This window comes from Oncorhynchus mykiss, chromosome 21, assembly GCF_013265735.2.
Source record: "Oncorhynchus mykiss isolate Arlee chromosome 21, USDA_OmykA_1.1, whole genome shotgun sequence".
In the NCBI taxonomy this organism is placed as follows: domain Eukaryota; kingdom Metazoa; phylum Chordata; class Actinopteri; order Salmoniformes; family Salmonidae; genus Oncorhynchus; species Oncorhynchus mykiss.
In genome coordinates this window covers 51,501,337-51,517,447 of record NC_048585.1, presented here as the reverse complement: position 1 = coordinate 51,517,447, position 16,111 = coordinate 51,501,337, and the positions used below count along the sequence as shown (strand labels likewise).

Below are 16,111 nucleotides of genomic sequence, written 5' to 3'. Positions count from 1 at the left end.
AAATAAGGTCTGTGTTTCGTGCTTAAACTGCCTCTGTTCATGTCTTCCATAGAGAATGTCTTGATCTACTTCAAATAAGGTCTGTGTTTCGTTCAGACTTAAACCGCCAAGTTCAGACGCAAGTTATTACAGGAATTATAACGAGTCGACTATCTCTCTCTAAACCATATACCTTTGACTATTACGAGCCTGCTGCTGCCTACCACCCCTCAGTCAGACTGCTCTATCAAATCATAGACTTAACTATAATAAACACACAGAAATATGAGCATGAGAAATATGAATATAAGTTTTCATTGTTCATTCAGTATTGTTGCAATTGTCATTATTACAAAAATGTGTGTGTGTATATACAGTGGGGAAAACAAGTATTTGATAACCTGCAAAATCGGCAGTGTTTCCTACTTACAAAGCATGTAGAGGTCTGTAATGTTTATCATAGGTACACTTCATCTGTGAGAGACGGAATCGAAAACAAAATCCAGAAAATCACATTGTATGATTTTTAAGTAATTAATTAGCATTTTATTCGGTATCAGCTTTTTTTGTCCTCCAATAATCGGTATCGGCGTTGAAAAATCATAATCAGTCGACCTCTAATTATAAGTGTGTATTTATAGTGTGTGTGTGACAATGTGTTTACGACCGATTGTGTGCATCTGAGGGCCAATGTGTCAATGACTGACTGATGTGTGTGTGTGTGTGTGTCGGATTAGCCCCTGATCCCAGGCCCGTGAGGGGCCCAAGAGGCAGCAAAAAATTATTATATATATCTACATTTTTTATTGTATTTAAGACACTTAATTATATACAGTACCAGTCAAAATTTTGGACACACCTACTCATTCAAGGGTTTTTCTTTATTTTACCATTTTCTACATTGTAGAAAAATAGTGAAGATATCGAAATTATGAAATTACACACATGGAATCATGTTGTAACTAAAACAAAAGTGTTATTTTATTTATTTATATTTGAGATTATATTTGAGATTCTTCAAAGTTCGCCTGGATGCCAGCTTTGCACACTCTTGGCATTCTCTCAACCAACTTCAACCAATCACCTGAAATGCATTTCAATTAACAGGTGTGCCTTGTTCAAATTTAATTTGTGGAAATTCTTTCCTTCTTAATGCATTTGAGCGAATCAGTTGTCTTGTGACAAGGTAGGGATTGAAAGTTTCTTCAAGTGCAGTCGCAGAAACCATCATGAAACTGGCTCTCATGAGGAACGCTTACAGGAAAGGAATACCCATTGTTACCTCGGCAGCAGAGGTTCATTAGAATTACAAGCTTCAGAAATTGCAGCCTAAATAAATGCTTCACAGAGTTCAAGTAACAGACATATCTCAACATCAACTGTTCAGAGGAAACTGCGTGAATCAGGCCTTCATGGTCAAATTGCTGCAAAGAACGCACAACAAAGGACATCAATAAGAAGAAGAGACTTGCTTGGGCCAAGAAACATGAGCAATGGACATTAGACCGGTGGAAATCTGTCCTTTATTCTGATAAATCCAAATTTTAGATTTTTGGTTCCAACTGCCGTGTCTTTGTGAGACGCATAGTAGGTGAACGGATGATCTCCGCATGCATGGTTCCCACCGTGAAGCATGGAGGAGGAGGTGTGATGGTGTGGGGTGCTTTGCTGGTGACAATCGTAGATAATGTATTTAGAATTCAAGGCACACTTAACCAGCATGGCTACCACAGCATTCTGCAGCGATACGCCATCCCATCTGGTTTGCGCTTAGTCCCACTATCATTTGTTTTTCAACAGGACAATGACCCAACACACCTCCAGGCTTTATAAGGGATATTTGACCGTGAAGGAGAGTGATGGAGTGCTGCATCAGATGACCTGGCCTCCACAATCAGCCAACAAGTGCTCAGCATATGTGGGAACTCCTTCAAGACTGTTTGAAAAGCATTCCAGGTGAAGCTGGTTGAGAGAATTCCAAGAGTGTGCAAAGCTGTCAAAGGCAAAGGGTGGCTACTTTGAAGAATCTCAAATATAAAACAGATTTTGATTTGTTGAACACTTTTTTGGTTACTACATGATTCCATATGTGTAATTTCATAGTTTTGATGTCTTCACTATTATTCTGCAATGTAGAAAATAGTAAAAATAAAGAAAAACCCTTGAATGTGTTGGTGTCCAAAATTGACAGGTACTAATATATATATATTTTTACAATATTAAGGAAATATATACTGTAAAAATAACTGAATTAAGTTATCACAAGCACATACAAGTATCTGCCAAAATAAGGATACACCAACATAAAAGGTCTTAAAAGGGTGTTGTGCCACAACGAGCTGCTAGAACAGCTTCAATGCACCTTGGCATAGATTCTACAAGTGGCCCTAAACCATGCCAGGAAAATGCACCCCACACCATAACATATACTTTGTGTCCCTTGTTTACTCAAGTGTTTGCTTTATTTTGGTACCGGTTACCGGTATGTCTACAGTCCAGAAGGTTGCAGTTTTGGCAGCATGTGAGCCAAATATAGGCTACAGTTTGTTGCATTGTGGCCATAGACATGCAATCCATAGATGGGTTTTGTAACCTCTGACCCTGGCAATCTGACTGCTAAACTCATGGGCACACTAGCATTGGATGCCATTCCTGACTTGAATGGGAACTGCCATCTATAGATTATATTTCTATAGTTGCTGCAGCTGTCGGTTTGCCTTTTGCTAATTTTATTTGCGGCTAACAGCAGAACTGTTTTTCAAAGTAGCTCATCTTGAGATGGGATATTGCAATGACCAATGACGAGCGCATCGGCCATCACAGCGAGTAACCTATGGCTTCATCTTCAACATTAGGCGAGTCAGTGTGCCACTGGAAATTGTATTTAGTAGCCAGATTGAGCTCCGTTTCTCAGTGTCAGAGTAGCCAATCATTTAGGTCATTTGTGTGGTATTAAAAAAAAGATTCAGCTAATGTCTTTTACCATGTAAACGAGGTAGAATTGCATGAAATGTGTTTTTAAAATCCCCGGGGCTCATGATTTCTTAATCCAGCCCTGTGTATACGTGTACACGCTCACTCTTGTGTGTGTGTGTGTGTGTGTGTGTCTCTCTGCATCTACTTTCCAGTGATGGCCTCTGGCCTGCATTCAAGGCAGTCTTCTGTGTGCACTTTCTTCAATGGTCCTGTTCAAATCAGTACGCTTCACTGATGTGTAACTACAGCACAAAGCTACAGGCTCTCCTCCTTTCAAATCTCTACAGCTATAAATAGTGTCTGTCACCCTAAACACAGCTCTATTGTTGCAACAGTGCACTAAAAAAAACTATTTTAATTCACTTTAAAAGTCTTTAAATGACACCCACCATCTCAGATTGTTCTGAAATAATTGCTGTCGTTAGAAACATATCAAATGAGCATTCCGGCAAAATTATTTTGTTGAAATAGATTTTGATCTTTGAGAAATTAAACTAAATTGGTTGTGCCCAAATTGGTCATTTTAATTTGTAGGATTCATATTATATTCAATAATTATATTACCTAACATCAGATTTGAACCAAACTTTTTTCTAACAATGAATGAGATGAGGAATCCAAAGAAATTGTCAAAAGCAGCCTAAAGACACCCAACGCCCATCCCAACAAAATATAGTATCAGGTTTCTATGTTTGACAAGTAGTATAGAGATGTGGCTCAGAGTATTGATTCTTCATCCTATGTAATGTATTCTCAGTGAATTTGGTGATGATTCTTTCCCCCTGTTCAGAGAAATTAGTAATTGAAGTTGTTAGGTTTATGTCCCATCCTACATCCAGGTATTACCAGGTTCTGTTCCTGCTAATAGGGGTCTCCACCAGCTATCACTATTGAACACTAGAAATAAAAATTGGACACCTTTGCACCAGAACCTTCTGCATTCTTCTGAATATCTGCCCTTAAGACCACATCTCTACGCTACCTATTTCACAGTTCACCTAATAGCAGGAACTTCGTTGTGGATCAATGGTTTGTGATTAATTTTAGAAGCTCGAACACCTCAATGTTCCTTCAATGGCCGCCAACTTGTGCACCTCTCTACCTTTCCTTGAACCCTTAAAGCATTTTGCTAAACCTGTAACAACATCTGATAAATATGTGTATGGGATGTGACCAATATAATTTGATTTGATTAAAGGGGTGGTTCTCCTGTACACTTTGAAATGATCGGTGAAACACTGAGGAAACCATGCCCTTGTTCTCTCGCTCTCTCTATAGGAACAGATCGTGTCTTTTGAAACCCACCGGGAGAGAACACAGATCTCCCTTTCCCCAAACAACTGTATATTGCTCACTGCCACAACAGAGAGACAAGTATAGGCAGGTCTGGGACAAAGCTTCAGAGAAGAAAGAAAGAAACAGAAAACAAGAGGTAGGAGGTAGTGCAGAGATAACATCTTTACATCACAAAGAGGGACTGTGTTGGTTGTGTTGCTCCATATAGCCTACAAACCCTACATGAAAACATATATATATATATTTGCGCAACAGGGATGTCTTCCAGTCCAGTGGATTCGTTGATGTCTGTTCAGTCAGAACAGTGGAGAATGAGAGTGGAGGGGTTAAGATTGTGTACAATTGACAAATCAAGTCAATGTCCAACCAAAATGTGACTTCTGCTTTATCCCAACCCCTCCAAAAGGCAAACATACAGGTTGGAGAGGTTGAGGCAGGGGGCTGCCATACTGGGCGCTCGTGGAGCAGTTGCTGTGGGGGGTTAAGTGCCTTGCTAAAGGGCACAACGTCAGGCAAGGCAATGGCATCAAGGATTTTATACCAGTCACCCTCCGGTTGCCAGCTCACTCCCAAACAGATTATTTTCCCGTCAGACCCGGGATTCTCCCAGCTGCTGGCTTGCCTCTTAATGAGGAAGATTGAGGTGACGGACTGAAACAGTGATACTTTGGCCTACTTAGTGTTTGGTGTGACCGAAAACCTTGAAATTGGGTGTAGAACTAAGACGACAGACCTACCATGGTCCATATTCTCCGAAGTGGTGTCGGTCTCATCTAACAAAAACACTACCTTGATCTTTTTCTGTTTGCCTAACGTAACACGGCTGCACAGAGAGATTATCCAAGATGGAAGTGGGTCTGTGGTGATCTGAACGAATGGAAAAGGAGGGGAAGTGGAACGAAAACAAACTCTGAACCATTACAGATATTGCCAAGCCACTGACAGGGATTATCGGACTTGTCAAAATTATGATAATAATGGTTTTGCCTCTGTGTGAATTCAGGTGGCCTTGTGTATTGACAATCAAGGGTACTATCAAGCCTCTCAGCCTGACAATTCCGAGAAGCGTTTGGTTTGAGAGGGTTGAATTCTCTCTGCATCACCTTCATTGCATCGATTTGATGTGGTTTAATGACAAGGTCCATGGAAGGGCCTAGATGGCCAAAGCTAGAGCCCAAAACACCTACATAAGCCTACATGACGGCCATTCTCGCAATCAACGTCATCAAAGTTCAGAGTGACTTCTGACGGTCTTTAAAATTCACCCACTAGAATTCTTGACCTTTGCTTGTGAAGCGGCTGGTCTCATTATCGAGAAATGCTCGCTAGACGTTTCACAATCTCCTCAGACTGAGAGCTCTCTTCTTTCTGTTATATGTATACAGGCTACAGTGCTCACATGACATGAAGCAATAACGTAGCGCAACAGAGAGAGAGATGCTCTGTCCAAATAATCATCTCGTTTCCCACGCTCCCTGTGAGATCAAGCCAAAAGCAAACAACAAAACCTGTGACAAAATTGAAATCCCTTTTGGACTGCAGCCAAAGTGAATTAATAGTGTCCCATTTTGCCATTTGAAGGGACAATAATAATCAAATGTGTATGTTTGTGCTTGTAATTTGTGAGCTATTAGAGCCGGTATTGTAGTGGAGGGGGGAGAAAAGTGAGCCTTGCCAAAGAAAGTGTGTGGTGAGGTGTAGCCTCTGGCAATGCAACAATATAACCTATAGTACAATGTCCTGAGGCCTGTAGGTCAAGCTCCCCAGCAAATAGAAAGACTAACCATTTCACTCAGAGACAATTGAACAGGTGAAACTGAATTTGACAGTTTGTCATAGAGCTAAGCAAATGCAGTAATTCACAGTAGTTGACACGTGTTTGGCCTTTTAGCTCTCTATAGTGTTGTCTATAACAATGTTCTAACCTCTGTGCATCGTTAAAACCAGCCTACTGTGGACGTGACCAGTGTAGTGACTTACTGTTGTTAGACTTGAGGTCACGATGGATGACAGGAACGATGGCCTCTGTGTGCAGGTAGAGCATCCCTCTAGCAATCTGTACTGCCCAGTTGACCAAGACGTGCGGCGGGATGCGGCGCCCAGCCAGCGCACGGCTCAGCGGGCCACCGGATGCGTACTCCATGATGAGGCACAAGTTGGGTTCCTGTAAGCAAACCCCTTTGAGGGCGATGATGTTGGGGTGAGTGAGCATGGCAAACAGTCGGGCCTCCTGACGCACGTTCTGGGCCGTCACGCTGATGTCCTCGTCTGGGTCCTGGCGGGCCGCCTTCACGGCCACCTCCAGCCCACCTCTCCACGTACCGCGATACACCTTGCCGAAGCCACCTACCCCAATGACCTCCTCGAGGCTCAGTTCCCTGAAATCCACAGCCTCCGGTTCGAACTCCCCCACCCCCACTACGGCTGGCCCAAGCTCCCCAACCACGCCGACTCCATTGCCCTGCAGTTTCCCATATGAAGGAGGCTTGAAGGAGACATAGTTCGAGGGAAAGATTCCCACTTTGTTGTTGACCTTGCCCGCCCACCAGCCCTCGTCACCGGATATCTCAGAGTCCAGTGACAGGACTTCCACCAAGTCACCTTTGTGGAGGGTGAGCTCGTCTTTACCGGACGCCTCATAGTCGAATAAAGCCGTCCACACGGGATTGGTGAAGGTCCCTTTTTGTGATTGTTCCAGACCTTTCCAGTTCGACAGTGGGCCGCGGGTAAAAATGTTCTTCAGCGGCTCCATGGAGCCACAACGAGCAGATGTTCAGACACTGGGTTTGATTCTGTATGCTTTTGAAAATAAAGTACAATAATGTACTTTATTGTGCCTCTCTCCCGTTCGTCTGTGTCTAGTTGGCTCATCAGGGACCAATGAAATTTGTTCAAAGGCCTGGCCAACAGGAACACAACCGTGTTCAAAGACAACAGGATAAAAAATGTCTCTCATGCAACCTGACATGGACTGCAGATGTTTCCATTAGAGCTGGCAACAATCAAACAGAGGCCATGGATGTGACCAGTCCTACCAAGTGTGCCAATGTGTAAAAAGGCAGAATTGTCTCCATAAAACAAATTTCTACTCGACTGTTGTGGTGTGGTTTCTCAATGCGTGGTTTGAGCACATAGCTCACTAAATTACTCTATTACTATACCACAAATTGTCACATATTGACCAATGATTAGGTGCTGCTTCTTGAGATATGAAATAAAAGGTGAACTTATTCAACTATAGCAAAACCACGACCGTGTAGAACACAGGATGGATCACATCATACCAAAATGAGCATCAGGTGGTTGTAGAATATCCAGATCATTGGACAATAATAACCCAACGGAAGAGTTCAACTCCGTTTAGCTGTCCATTTTGAGTTCTGCATTTTTAGCCATGAAGTGCGGTGGCCACCAGAAGCAGGAAGCGCTGAGAAGAGGAGAAGAATAGCAGGAAAGGCGCATTTAGTCCTGAGAACCCCGTGCTTTACGACAAGTTTCAAAGCTTACCAACTCGCCCTAAACCATGAGCACGAATAACGGTGTCTGGCCAAAACTTCTATGCGTTCTGTCAACAAATCCCGCACCTGTTTGCGCAACTGTATCCATATTTGCTGTTTTACCCGGGGGTGACATACAATGTCTCAATTGTACACGTATGTATTTTCAATAAGAACTTGATATCCACCTAGTTCGCAACAGGAAGAGTTGTACAAACCTGTTTAGGAGTCTACGTTTTCTAAAAGAGAAACGCACACCAAAAACAAATCCTGTATTGTGCGTAACGATACTTTAGTGCCAAGCCCTGGCAAGCTCGTCGTTATTATCAATGTCATACTTAATGCATTAATATTTGTTATCATGTCCCCTCTTCCTTAAGCAGTCTTCCCTCGTCCCGTTCTCGAACCACTCTACGTCTGTGCTTACAATCAAAGAAGAGGGTGGGGTTTAGAAACTTTTTCCCAACAGGAAAAGAATCAGGGGTGTATTCATTACTTCTTGCAACGGAAACAGTTTACCGTTTAAGAACCAAACGGAAGCAAACTGAGCAAACGGAACAAATCGGGGAGGGACCTACCTGAATTTGTCCAATAGAAGCTCTCGTTTTCGTTGCAAAACTTTTCCCGTTTGGAGTAAACGGTTTTGTTGCAACAGACGAAACGTTTTGCAACAAAATCGGCGAATATACCCCTGCGCCCAGATTAGAGAAACAACGCAACAACTCGCTCTGGTCGAGAGAGGATGGAGTAGGCAGTAATATGGGGACTAATTCCTAATACCCGTGTTCTGCATTTGAGGTTTACTTGAATATCTGAGTGCCAAATAAATACGCATGTCGCACAAGGGAGCCTTATTGTCATTGGGCCGCTAATTGTTATGGGCCAAGTGTCACAACTGGATGAGGTTATACACTGAGTGTACAAAACACAAGGGACACCTGCTCTTTCCGTGACATAGACTGACCAGGTGAATCCAGGTAAAATAAGGATTTTTAAGCCTTGAGACAATTGAGACATGAATTGTGTATGTGTGCCAGTCAGAGGGTGAATGGGCAATACAAAATATGTAAGTGTATGTTGGTAGGTGCCAGGAGCACCGGTTTGAGTGTGTCAAGAACTGCAACACTGCTGGGTTTTTCAAGCTCAACAGTTTCCCGCGTGTATCAAGAACGGTCCACCATCCAAAGGACATCCAGCAAACTAGACACAACTGTTGGAAACATTGGAGTCAACATGGGCCAGCTTCCCTGTGGAACACTTTTGACACCTTGTATAGTCCATTCCCCAACGAATTGAGGCTGTTCTTTACCTTGGGGCAAATTAGTGGTCCGGTCCAATGTGCAAATGTTGGCATATAAACATCGTCATTGAGTTCATAAGGCCTATAATGGGTTACATAGTTTCAAATAATAGTGTGGTTGATCATACAGTCATGTGAAACAGGGATAATTGTCCTTGTCATTACTGTAGTATGGATGGGGGGGGGGCAACTTTGCCGTGTGCTGCTATGTGGAAACAGTGTTGGTCTTTAATAGCTTTCCTGCCCCGTGGTAGGTGCTTGTTGCTCCGCTGCTTCCTAAAGTCAACTCCCCCACCAAACACCACCCATGCATCTCCCACCACATGTATCCCCCATCCCATTTATCGAAGCGACAGGTAGCCTAGCGGTTAGAGCGTTGGGCCAGTAACCGAAAAGTTGCTGGATCGAATCCCAGAGCTGACAAGGTACAAATCTGTCATTCTGCCCCTGAACAAGGCAGTTAACCCACTGTTCCCCAGTAGGTCGTCATTGTAAATAATAATTAGATCCTAACTAGTTACATTTAAAAAATGTATCCCCCACCCCATGCTACCCAGCACTGACTCATTGCTTGTGCAGGAAGGATGCAGTTGTTTTTGTGGCCTGGTGGCTAAGACAGGCCTAATGCTACATTTACAATATGAAAGCAAACTCAGACGATAAGGAGGGAGGAGGGGAAGGGGAGTAAACAGTGCACAGAGTGACAATAGAAAGAGTATTTCCTCTGTGCAGTGTCTAATCAAATAAACCTCTCCCACAGATCAGACCTGTGCTGGCCTGCACTTCAATCACCTTGCCTACTCTGTTGATGACATGGCCTTGACAGGCAAAAACACACATCAGCTGTGGTGACAAACGGCCATTGTTTAAAAGTTTATACACGTCATAGGAGTACTGACAACTAATGCATGGTCGGCTTGGCCATTTCTTTTATCCATGCCTGAGAGTCTGGCACGCCCCTCAGGAAATCTTTGGAGACATGAAGGCTGTTTAGAGAAATATAGATTTTCCATATAGGAATGTGAAGCCAAGAGAATGTGGGTAGCAGGGTGGGGTTGAACACAAAGAACATTTTACACTACGGTGAAGCTGTGTGCAACATTTTGCTTATGTGCCAATGGAATTCAGTTCATTGCCAGTTTCAATGGACTCAATAGCAAATAGCTTATGGCATCATGGCTTGTAATGTCACAGAATTGTTTGGTAAAACATCTCATGCAGTTATGTAAAACAAAATTGAAAAAGTTAGCAGTGTTTTATTGAAATCTGAACTTTATTTCACCCATACAAAATAAAAAGAATGTTAAAGTTTACATACAGCATCAAGTTTAACTGCCTACCGTTAAACATTTCATATCAAGACAGACACAGACATTAAAACAATCTAAAAAGAGAGAAAGAACAACACGTAATACAAAGGCTAATTTTATTCCAAGTGGGGAGGGGGGGGTACGATATCTTCTTGAAAACAAATTATAGGTGAGAAGGGGTAGGGGTTTAACAACTTTAAAAACAAAGTTATGCTTCAGGAGCGTCACAGTATCTTTCAGATAAGAATAGCCAGCACAGACACTTTTGTCTTCAAGAGATGTTTCTTTTGGGGGGGGGGGGGGTACAAAACAACATATTTCATGTCATACCTCCAAAGTAGTGACTTGTCACCCAAATTTCAAATGAACAAACAAGAACATCCAATTGGAGTTGTAAACATTAGCATAATTACATTTGAATATGGTTGAAGTAAGCTAACGGTCAAGGTCTTCATGAGGATAAATTATCATAAAAAGTTTAATTAAAAAGGGGAAAAAAATGCATTGACAAGAATTCATAACCTTTCGTAAAATACATCTCCTTACCCATTTGTTGAGGGCCTATGTAGCCTAACAATCAAACTAGTTGGAGAGGATGACCTGCCACTCTGCCAAATTCATGATAATCCTCACAGACAATAAACCTCATCTCCTTTTCCTATAGGTAAGTGCTGATCACTTTTAAAATATGACATACTGCTGCTCTGAAATCATCAAGTAGGTGTCTGTGTGTACAGTATTCTATGAGGCTGTTAGGCTGCGCAGGGGTTCGGTTGAGATCCACAAACTAACTTGAGCAGACATTGAAAGCGGAAATGGAGTGATATGTTCTTCGAACACCAATGTCGCAAACAGAAAACACAGAGAGAGAATAACCAAAGTGCAAACTACAATGGGACTTAATAATCAAACCTGTCCTTGGGCTAGGCCAGAGGCTTTGACGCATCAACTGGTTTTTTTGTGTGTGTAGTCCAAATAGAACGACCACCTGTCTTAAAAAAACAACCTGGTTCAAATTCTCTCCACAATAAAATAAGAAAAAAAATGATAATTAAAACATAATATACAACCGATTACGCTCATCTTCAGCGGTGGCAGCTGTCATGTCTACGAGCCTTACTGACAGTTGTAGACTTTTCCTGAACAATGAGCTGCATGTGAGCGTTTCCCCAGACCCAACTCTTTGTCAATGCAGCCAAACAAGAGAACAACTTATGAGAAAATGAAAGGTAAAAAGAGCGGGGGGAGCTAAGAGTCATAGTCTTCATCGTCGTCGTCATCGTCTTTGTGCGGCATGGATGGGGGAGGCGGGGGTGCGGTGCCCATCAGCGAGGGGTGGGGGGCAAAGGAGCCTAGGGACATGGCCAGGCCCCCCTGTGTGGTGCCCATGTGGAGGTACTGAGGTGGTATGGTGTCTGGGCTGTGTCACACAACAGAGAGAAGAGTCATGTTCTGGACGTGGAAAACATTGGTGAAACGTTTTGTAATTGAGAAGTAATCATTGAACTTGTCCAAGTATCAACATATTTTTACTCTACTGGACACCACCCAGAAAAGCGAATATCTGCTTCACTTCAGTGTGTGTGTGTGTGTGTGTGCGTGCATTTCAAGTTTTTATTGTCGCGTGCACCAGTACAGTGAAATGCCTTTCTTGCTTGCTCTTTCCCAACAACACAGTAATCAATATCAGTAGCACAAAGAGTAGAACAAAAACACAAGTGAAATAGAAATAATAACAACAGTAGAAAGTAAGTAAGCTATATACAGGGTCAGTCCCAAAACCATATTTACAATTTACAGGGATACTGGAGTGGCAGGCAGTGCGTGTTTACCTGTGGAATCGGGATTGCGGCTGCAGGTTTGTGCTTGACTGAGAACCGTCCTCCTCATCCCCATCTGTCTCGCTATCCTCAGAGTCATCCTGTTGCCATGTCAACAAAAAGCTAAATAAGCCACACTCTTCCCTCTCAAAACTCTTCCCCATCACACCTGATTTAACTTAAATTGGCCACCTAGCCAAACTAACTAACATTTCCCCCAATACAAGGTTACTGTTACCAAAGGTAAGGTTGTGTTTAGTGACTGCCAATTGAAAGGTCAACACCGACCTCTTGCTCCGACTCTGTGTCTGATAGCTTCTTGTCTTTTCCCTTGGAGCGGGCTCCTCCGTTCTTGCGGCCTGACCCCGGCTTTCGACCTCTGCAGGACACCAAGTAAGAACACAAAGTTAAGATTTCATAATTCACATTTTCCATTGACCAAAACTTTAGGGGGCAATCAGTCGTATCCTATCCAAGTCGACAGTGGGTATCATTCAGTGTCCGTTACCTGCGTGCACCTTTTTCCCCCCCCTCTGCGTGGTTCTCCTCTCCCTCGCCCTGCATGTCTGGCACTGCTGCTACCAGGTCCTTCAGGAAGTCAAACTGCTGCTCCAGCTCAATGCACTGTTTTCTGCACACAGACACACATTGTTTAAAACATTACTTTCCCAGAGATCCAAAAGCACTGATAGGCAAGAATGCTGACCATTACGATCTGTAGTCCTACGAACTTTTGTGACCAACACTGATAACTGAATAAATGACTTACAAGTGTGACGTTGTCATTGTTTTTGCGTTCCGGGACTGGGTGACTTGACAGGCTTTCGTCAGGAGAGACTCCAGGAACAGCTCCAAAGCTCGTGCTGGTGGTTGAATTAAGAAAAGGGAAAAGTAGCCACCAGCCGACAGGACCAGGCAGCTATGTTTTCTTGTCTTCAATTACTCAATTACAGTTCGATATTTCACAACTACTCAAGAGTGAACACTAGACTGTTACTAGGCCAACAAACCCTCAAAACAGTGGGTCAAATGAATTTCATTCAACTGCACAACACAATCACAAACAATTACCCTATAAGCTAAATCTCCATATTGTCATTGGCAAATAAACACATTTTTGAAATGCAGTTACTTGAAACATGCAATGAAATACAGCCAGGTGAAGCTCTCGGGCCTGATAAGGATACATATGATGACAGGAACTGCGGCAGCCACTTTGCCTATCTCTTCATCAGTCTGCATGATCTTCTTAATCCTGGCCTGTAATAGGAATGGGAAAACGTCAGTGAAAGAGCGCTTTAAAGATTATACCGCTATTAAGCATTTGCATGACTGTACTAATTGATCAATCAATCAACCACACATGAACAGCACATTGACAGTGTTTAGATGACAAGGAAACTAGGCTACAGACAGCAATGGCTGAATGTGCAACGCATAGGCCTAAACTTAACCTAGTAAAACTGACTATCCTACCGATCCTCGACTTCGGCGATGTCATCTACAAAATAGCTTCCAATACTCTACTCAGCAAACTGGATGCAGTTTATCACAGTGCCACCCGTTTTATTACTAAAGCACCTTATACCACCCACCACTGTGACCTGTATGCTCTAATCGGCTGGCCCTCGCTACATATTCGTCGCCAGACCCACTGGCTCCAGGTCATCTACAAGTCCATGCTAGGTAAAGCTCCGCCTTATCAGTTCACTGGTCACGATGGCAACACCCACCCGTAGCACGCGCTCCAGCAGGTGTATCTCACTGATCTGATCATCCCTAAAGCCAACACCTCATTTGGCCGCCTTTCGTTCCAGTTCTCTGCTGCCTGTGACTGGAACGAACTGCAAAAATAAATAATAATAAAATAGTCGCTGAAGTTGGAGACTTTTATCTCCCTCACCAACTTCAAACATCTGCTATCTGAGCAGCTAACCGATCGCTGCAGCTGTACATAGTCTATCGGTAAATAACCCACCCAATTTTACCTACCTCATCCCCATACTGTTTATATTTATTTACTTTTCTGCTAAATTGTTTACTCCATGTGTAACTCTGTGTTGTCTGTTCACACTGCTATGCTTTATCTTGGCCAGGTCGCAGTTGTAAATGAGAACTTGTTCTCAACTAGCCTACCTGGTTAAATAAAGGTGAAAATAAATAAATAATAATAAAACCCAGGGTTTCCCAAACTTTGTGCACGTTTAGTTTTTTTGCCCTGGCACTACACAGCCGATTCAAATAATCATCAAGCTTTGATAATTTGAATCAGCTGTGTAGAGTTGGGGCAAAACCCAAAACATGCATCCCTTGGGGTCCCAAGGACAGAGTTTGTGAAATGCTGGCCCATCTGTTTGCAACACCTGAGGATTTAGGTAATGAGCAGAAGTCATGCAGAGCATAACATGGTGACAATCTTGATAGGTAGCTAATAGTACCACACCTGAACTGGGAGCTAGTTGTTTGTTATGGTGACGATTATATCATCTACAGGCCTATTTCTTTTGAAGCTGTACCTGTTAATTCTCCTACCAAGTTCACCTAGCTAGAGACCACCATGCACCTACTTGGTTTCAGCCCAGTCTGTTTTGGCTCATCTCAAGACAGGGAGGTCATCTACAAAGCCATCTAGCTACCTCACTCCCTCTACTGCACCTGCTGTCTCGACCTCAGAATGCTGAGCTATGAAAATGCCAACTGACATTTACTCATGAGGTGCTGACCTGGGATTATTATTTGACCCTGTCGGTCATCTATGAACATCTTGAAGAACAATCTGGTATTAGTGGCCATTTACTTTTTACTTTTATCATCTCTACCTTCTGGAGTGGCCACCCCCCAGAGCCTGGTTTCTCTCTAGGTTCCAGCCTTTCTAGGGAGTGTTTCCTAGCCACCGTGATTCTAAAACTGCATTGCTTGCCCTCTGGGGTTTTAGGCTCGGTTTCTGTATAAGCACTTTGTGAAAACTGCTGATGTAAAATGGGCTTTATTAATAAATGCTCATTGATTGACTGAGTGAGTAGCGGCAGCAGGTATCATGACATTCATAGGGGGACTGGTTTGCTGACCACTTAGCCATTATACTAGCTCGCAACAGCCTCTTATTTTCCATACAAGATGTGTCACTTATTTTGATGCAAATCCCAACCTAACATGGTAATACTGATTTTGGTCAATAATTAATCCAGGTCTCTCAGCACAGATGGCAAGCTTGCAAATAACAATGACCACGCTAGACAGCAATTCATTTTTAATGGCCACCCGCACCTAAATAGTGGCTGGCTAACTCGTTACCACATTAGCTAGATAACATGTCGAACGATACAGCTCTAGCTAGCTAGCTACTAAGTAACTAGTTAGTTTTGTCTTCTTGTATTGCAAACTAGCTAGCAACCAAGCCCAAATCCCATTCATGGGTGCACTGTTTTAGCAAACATTAGCAAGCTACTTAGCAAACGCGTTGGCAGTCCCAGCTCATATTTAGCTAGATCATTACCGTTAGCTAACTGATTAGCAAACAAAGTATCAACTTACCGGAGGGAATCTGGCGTTATATTTCTTCTTTTTGCTGGGCATTATTGAGTAACCGTGCTAGTTAACTTAAAACAATCTTCAATGGTGTGTTATTATATGTCCCTCCAACACGCACCTAAGTGGGTACCTATCGTTGGCTCCTAGCTAGCCTAGCACGTAGCAACGTCGTCTTCTCGAGATGTTCCGCAGGGTCTCCCGGTCCGTAGGTCTCTCGCCTAAGCCTGCACACTGTCTGGTCTGGTCAAATAGACAGCACGCGGGTTTGACATAATAAACAAACACAGATTGATTATTATCAAATGACTGCCGTGTTGAGGTAAAATGCAACATTGCAAGCTATACGTGACAAAAAGCTAAAAGTGCATGATACAATTGTAATGTGGCACTATATTGGATCAC

At 42.9% G+C, this 16,111-nt stretch overlaps 2 protein-coding genes across 4 annotated transcripts in view; both read right to left on the bottom strand.

Annotated features, from left to right (window-relative positions):
• The window catches only part of LOC110500695 (mitogen-activated protein kinase kinase kinase 11), a 45,548-nt gene extending 37,383 nt beyond the window's left edge, over nucleotides 1-8,165 (bottom strand). For both annotated transcript variants that reach the window (XR_005038634.1, XM_021578200.2), the window contains exon 1: nucleotides 6,232-8,165. Coding sequence is in view for 1 of the 2 variants with exons in the window: in XM_021578200.2 (XP_021433875.2) it covers nucleotides 6,232-7,003 (772 nt within the window). In the remaining variant the exon portion in view is untranslated. The remainder of the gene's footprint in view (nucleotides 1-6,231) is intronic.
• Nucleotides 8,166-10,302: 2,137 nt separating this feature from the next.
• On the bottom strand, nucleotides 10,303-15,850 carry LOC110500694 (dr1-associated corepressor). 2 transcript variants are annotated; one of them, XM_036958139.1, is made up of 7 exons: nucleotides 15,713-15,850; nucleotides 13,311-13,438; nucleotides 12,948-13,097; nucleotides 12,687-12,809; nucleotides 12,467-12,557; nucleotides 12,191-12,279; nucleotides 10,303-11,778 (listed from the first exon to the last, which is right to left on the bottom strand). In XM_036958139.1, exons 1-7 carry the CDS (start codon nucleotides 15,752-15,754, stop codon nucleotides 11,607-11,609), a joined length of 795 nt encoding a protein of 264 aa, XP_036814034.1. In that variant the 5' UTR covers nucleotides 15,755-15,850; the 3' UTR covers nucleotides 10,303-11,606. The 2 variants fall into 2 exon arrangements, with proteins under 2 accessions (XP_036814034.1, XP_021433874.2); XM_021578199.2 differs by having other exon boundaries at nucleotides 12,948-13,041; nucleotides 13,366-13,438.
• Between the last annotated feature and the right edge of the window lie 261 nt (nucleotides 15,851-16,111).

Bases quoted from the DNA above. Each gene is read 5' to 3' on its own strand.
- LOC110500694 (XM_036958139.1), bottom strand. From the start codon at position 15,754: ATGCCCAGCAAAAAGAAGAAATATAACGCCAGATTCCCTCCG. The intron at 13,439-15,712 runs GTAAGTTGATAC...TTCCTATTACAG, and splicing joins ATAACGCCAGATTCCCTCCG to GCCAGGATTAAGAAGATCAT. The intron at 12,280-12,466 runs GTCGGTGTTGAC...ACATGGCAACAG, and splicing joins ACACAGAGTCGGAGCAAGAG to GATGACTCTGAGGATAGCGA.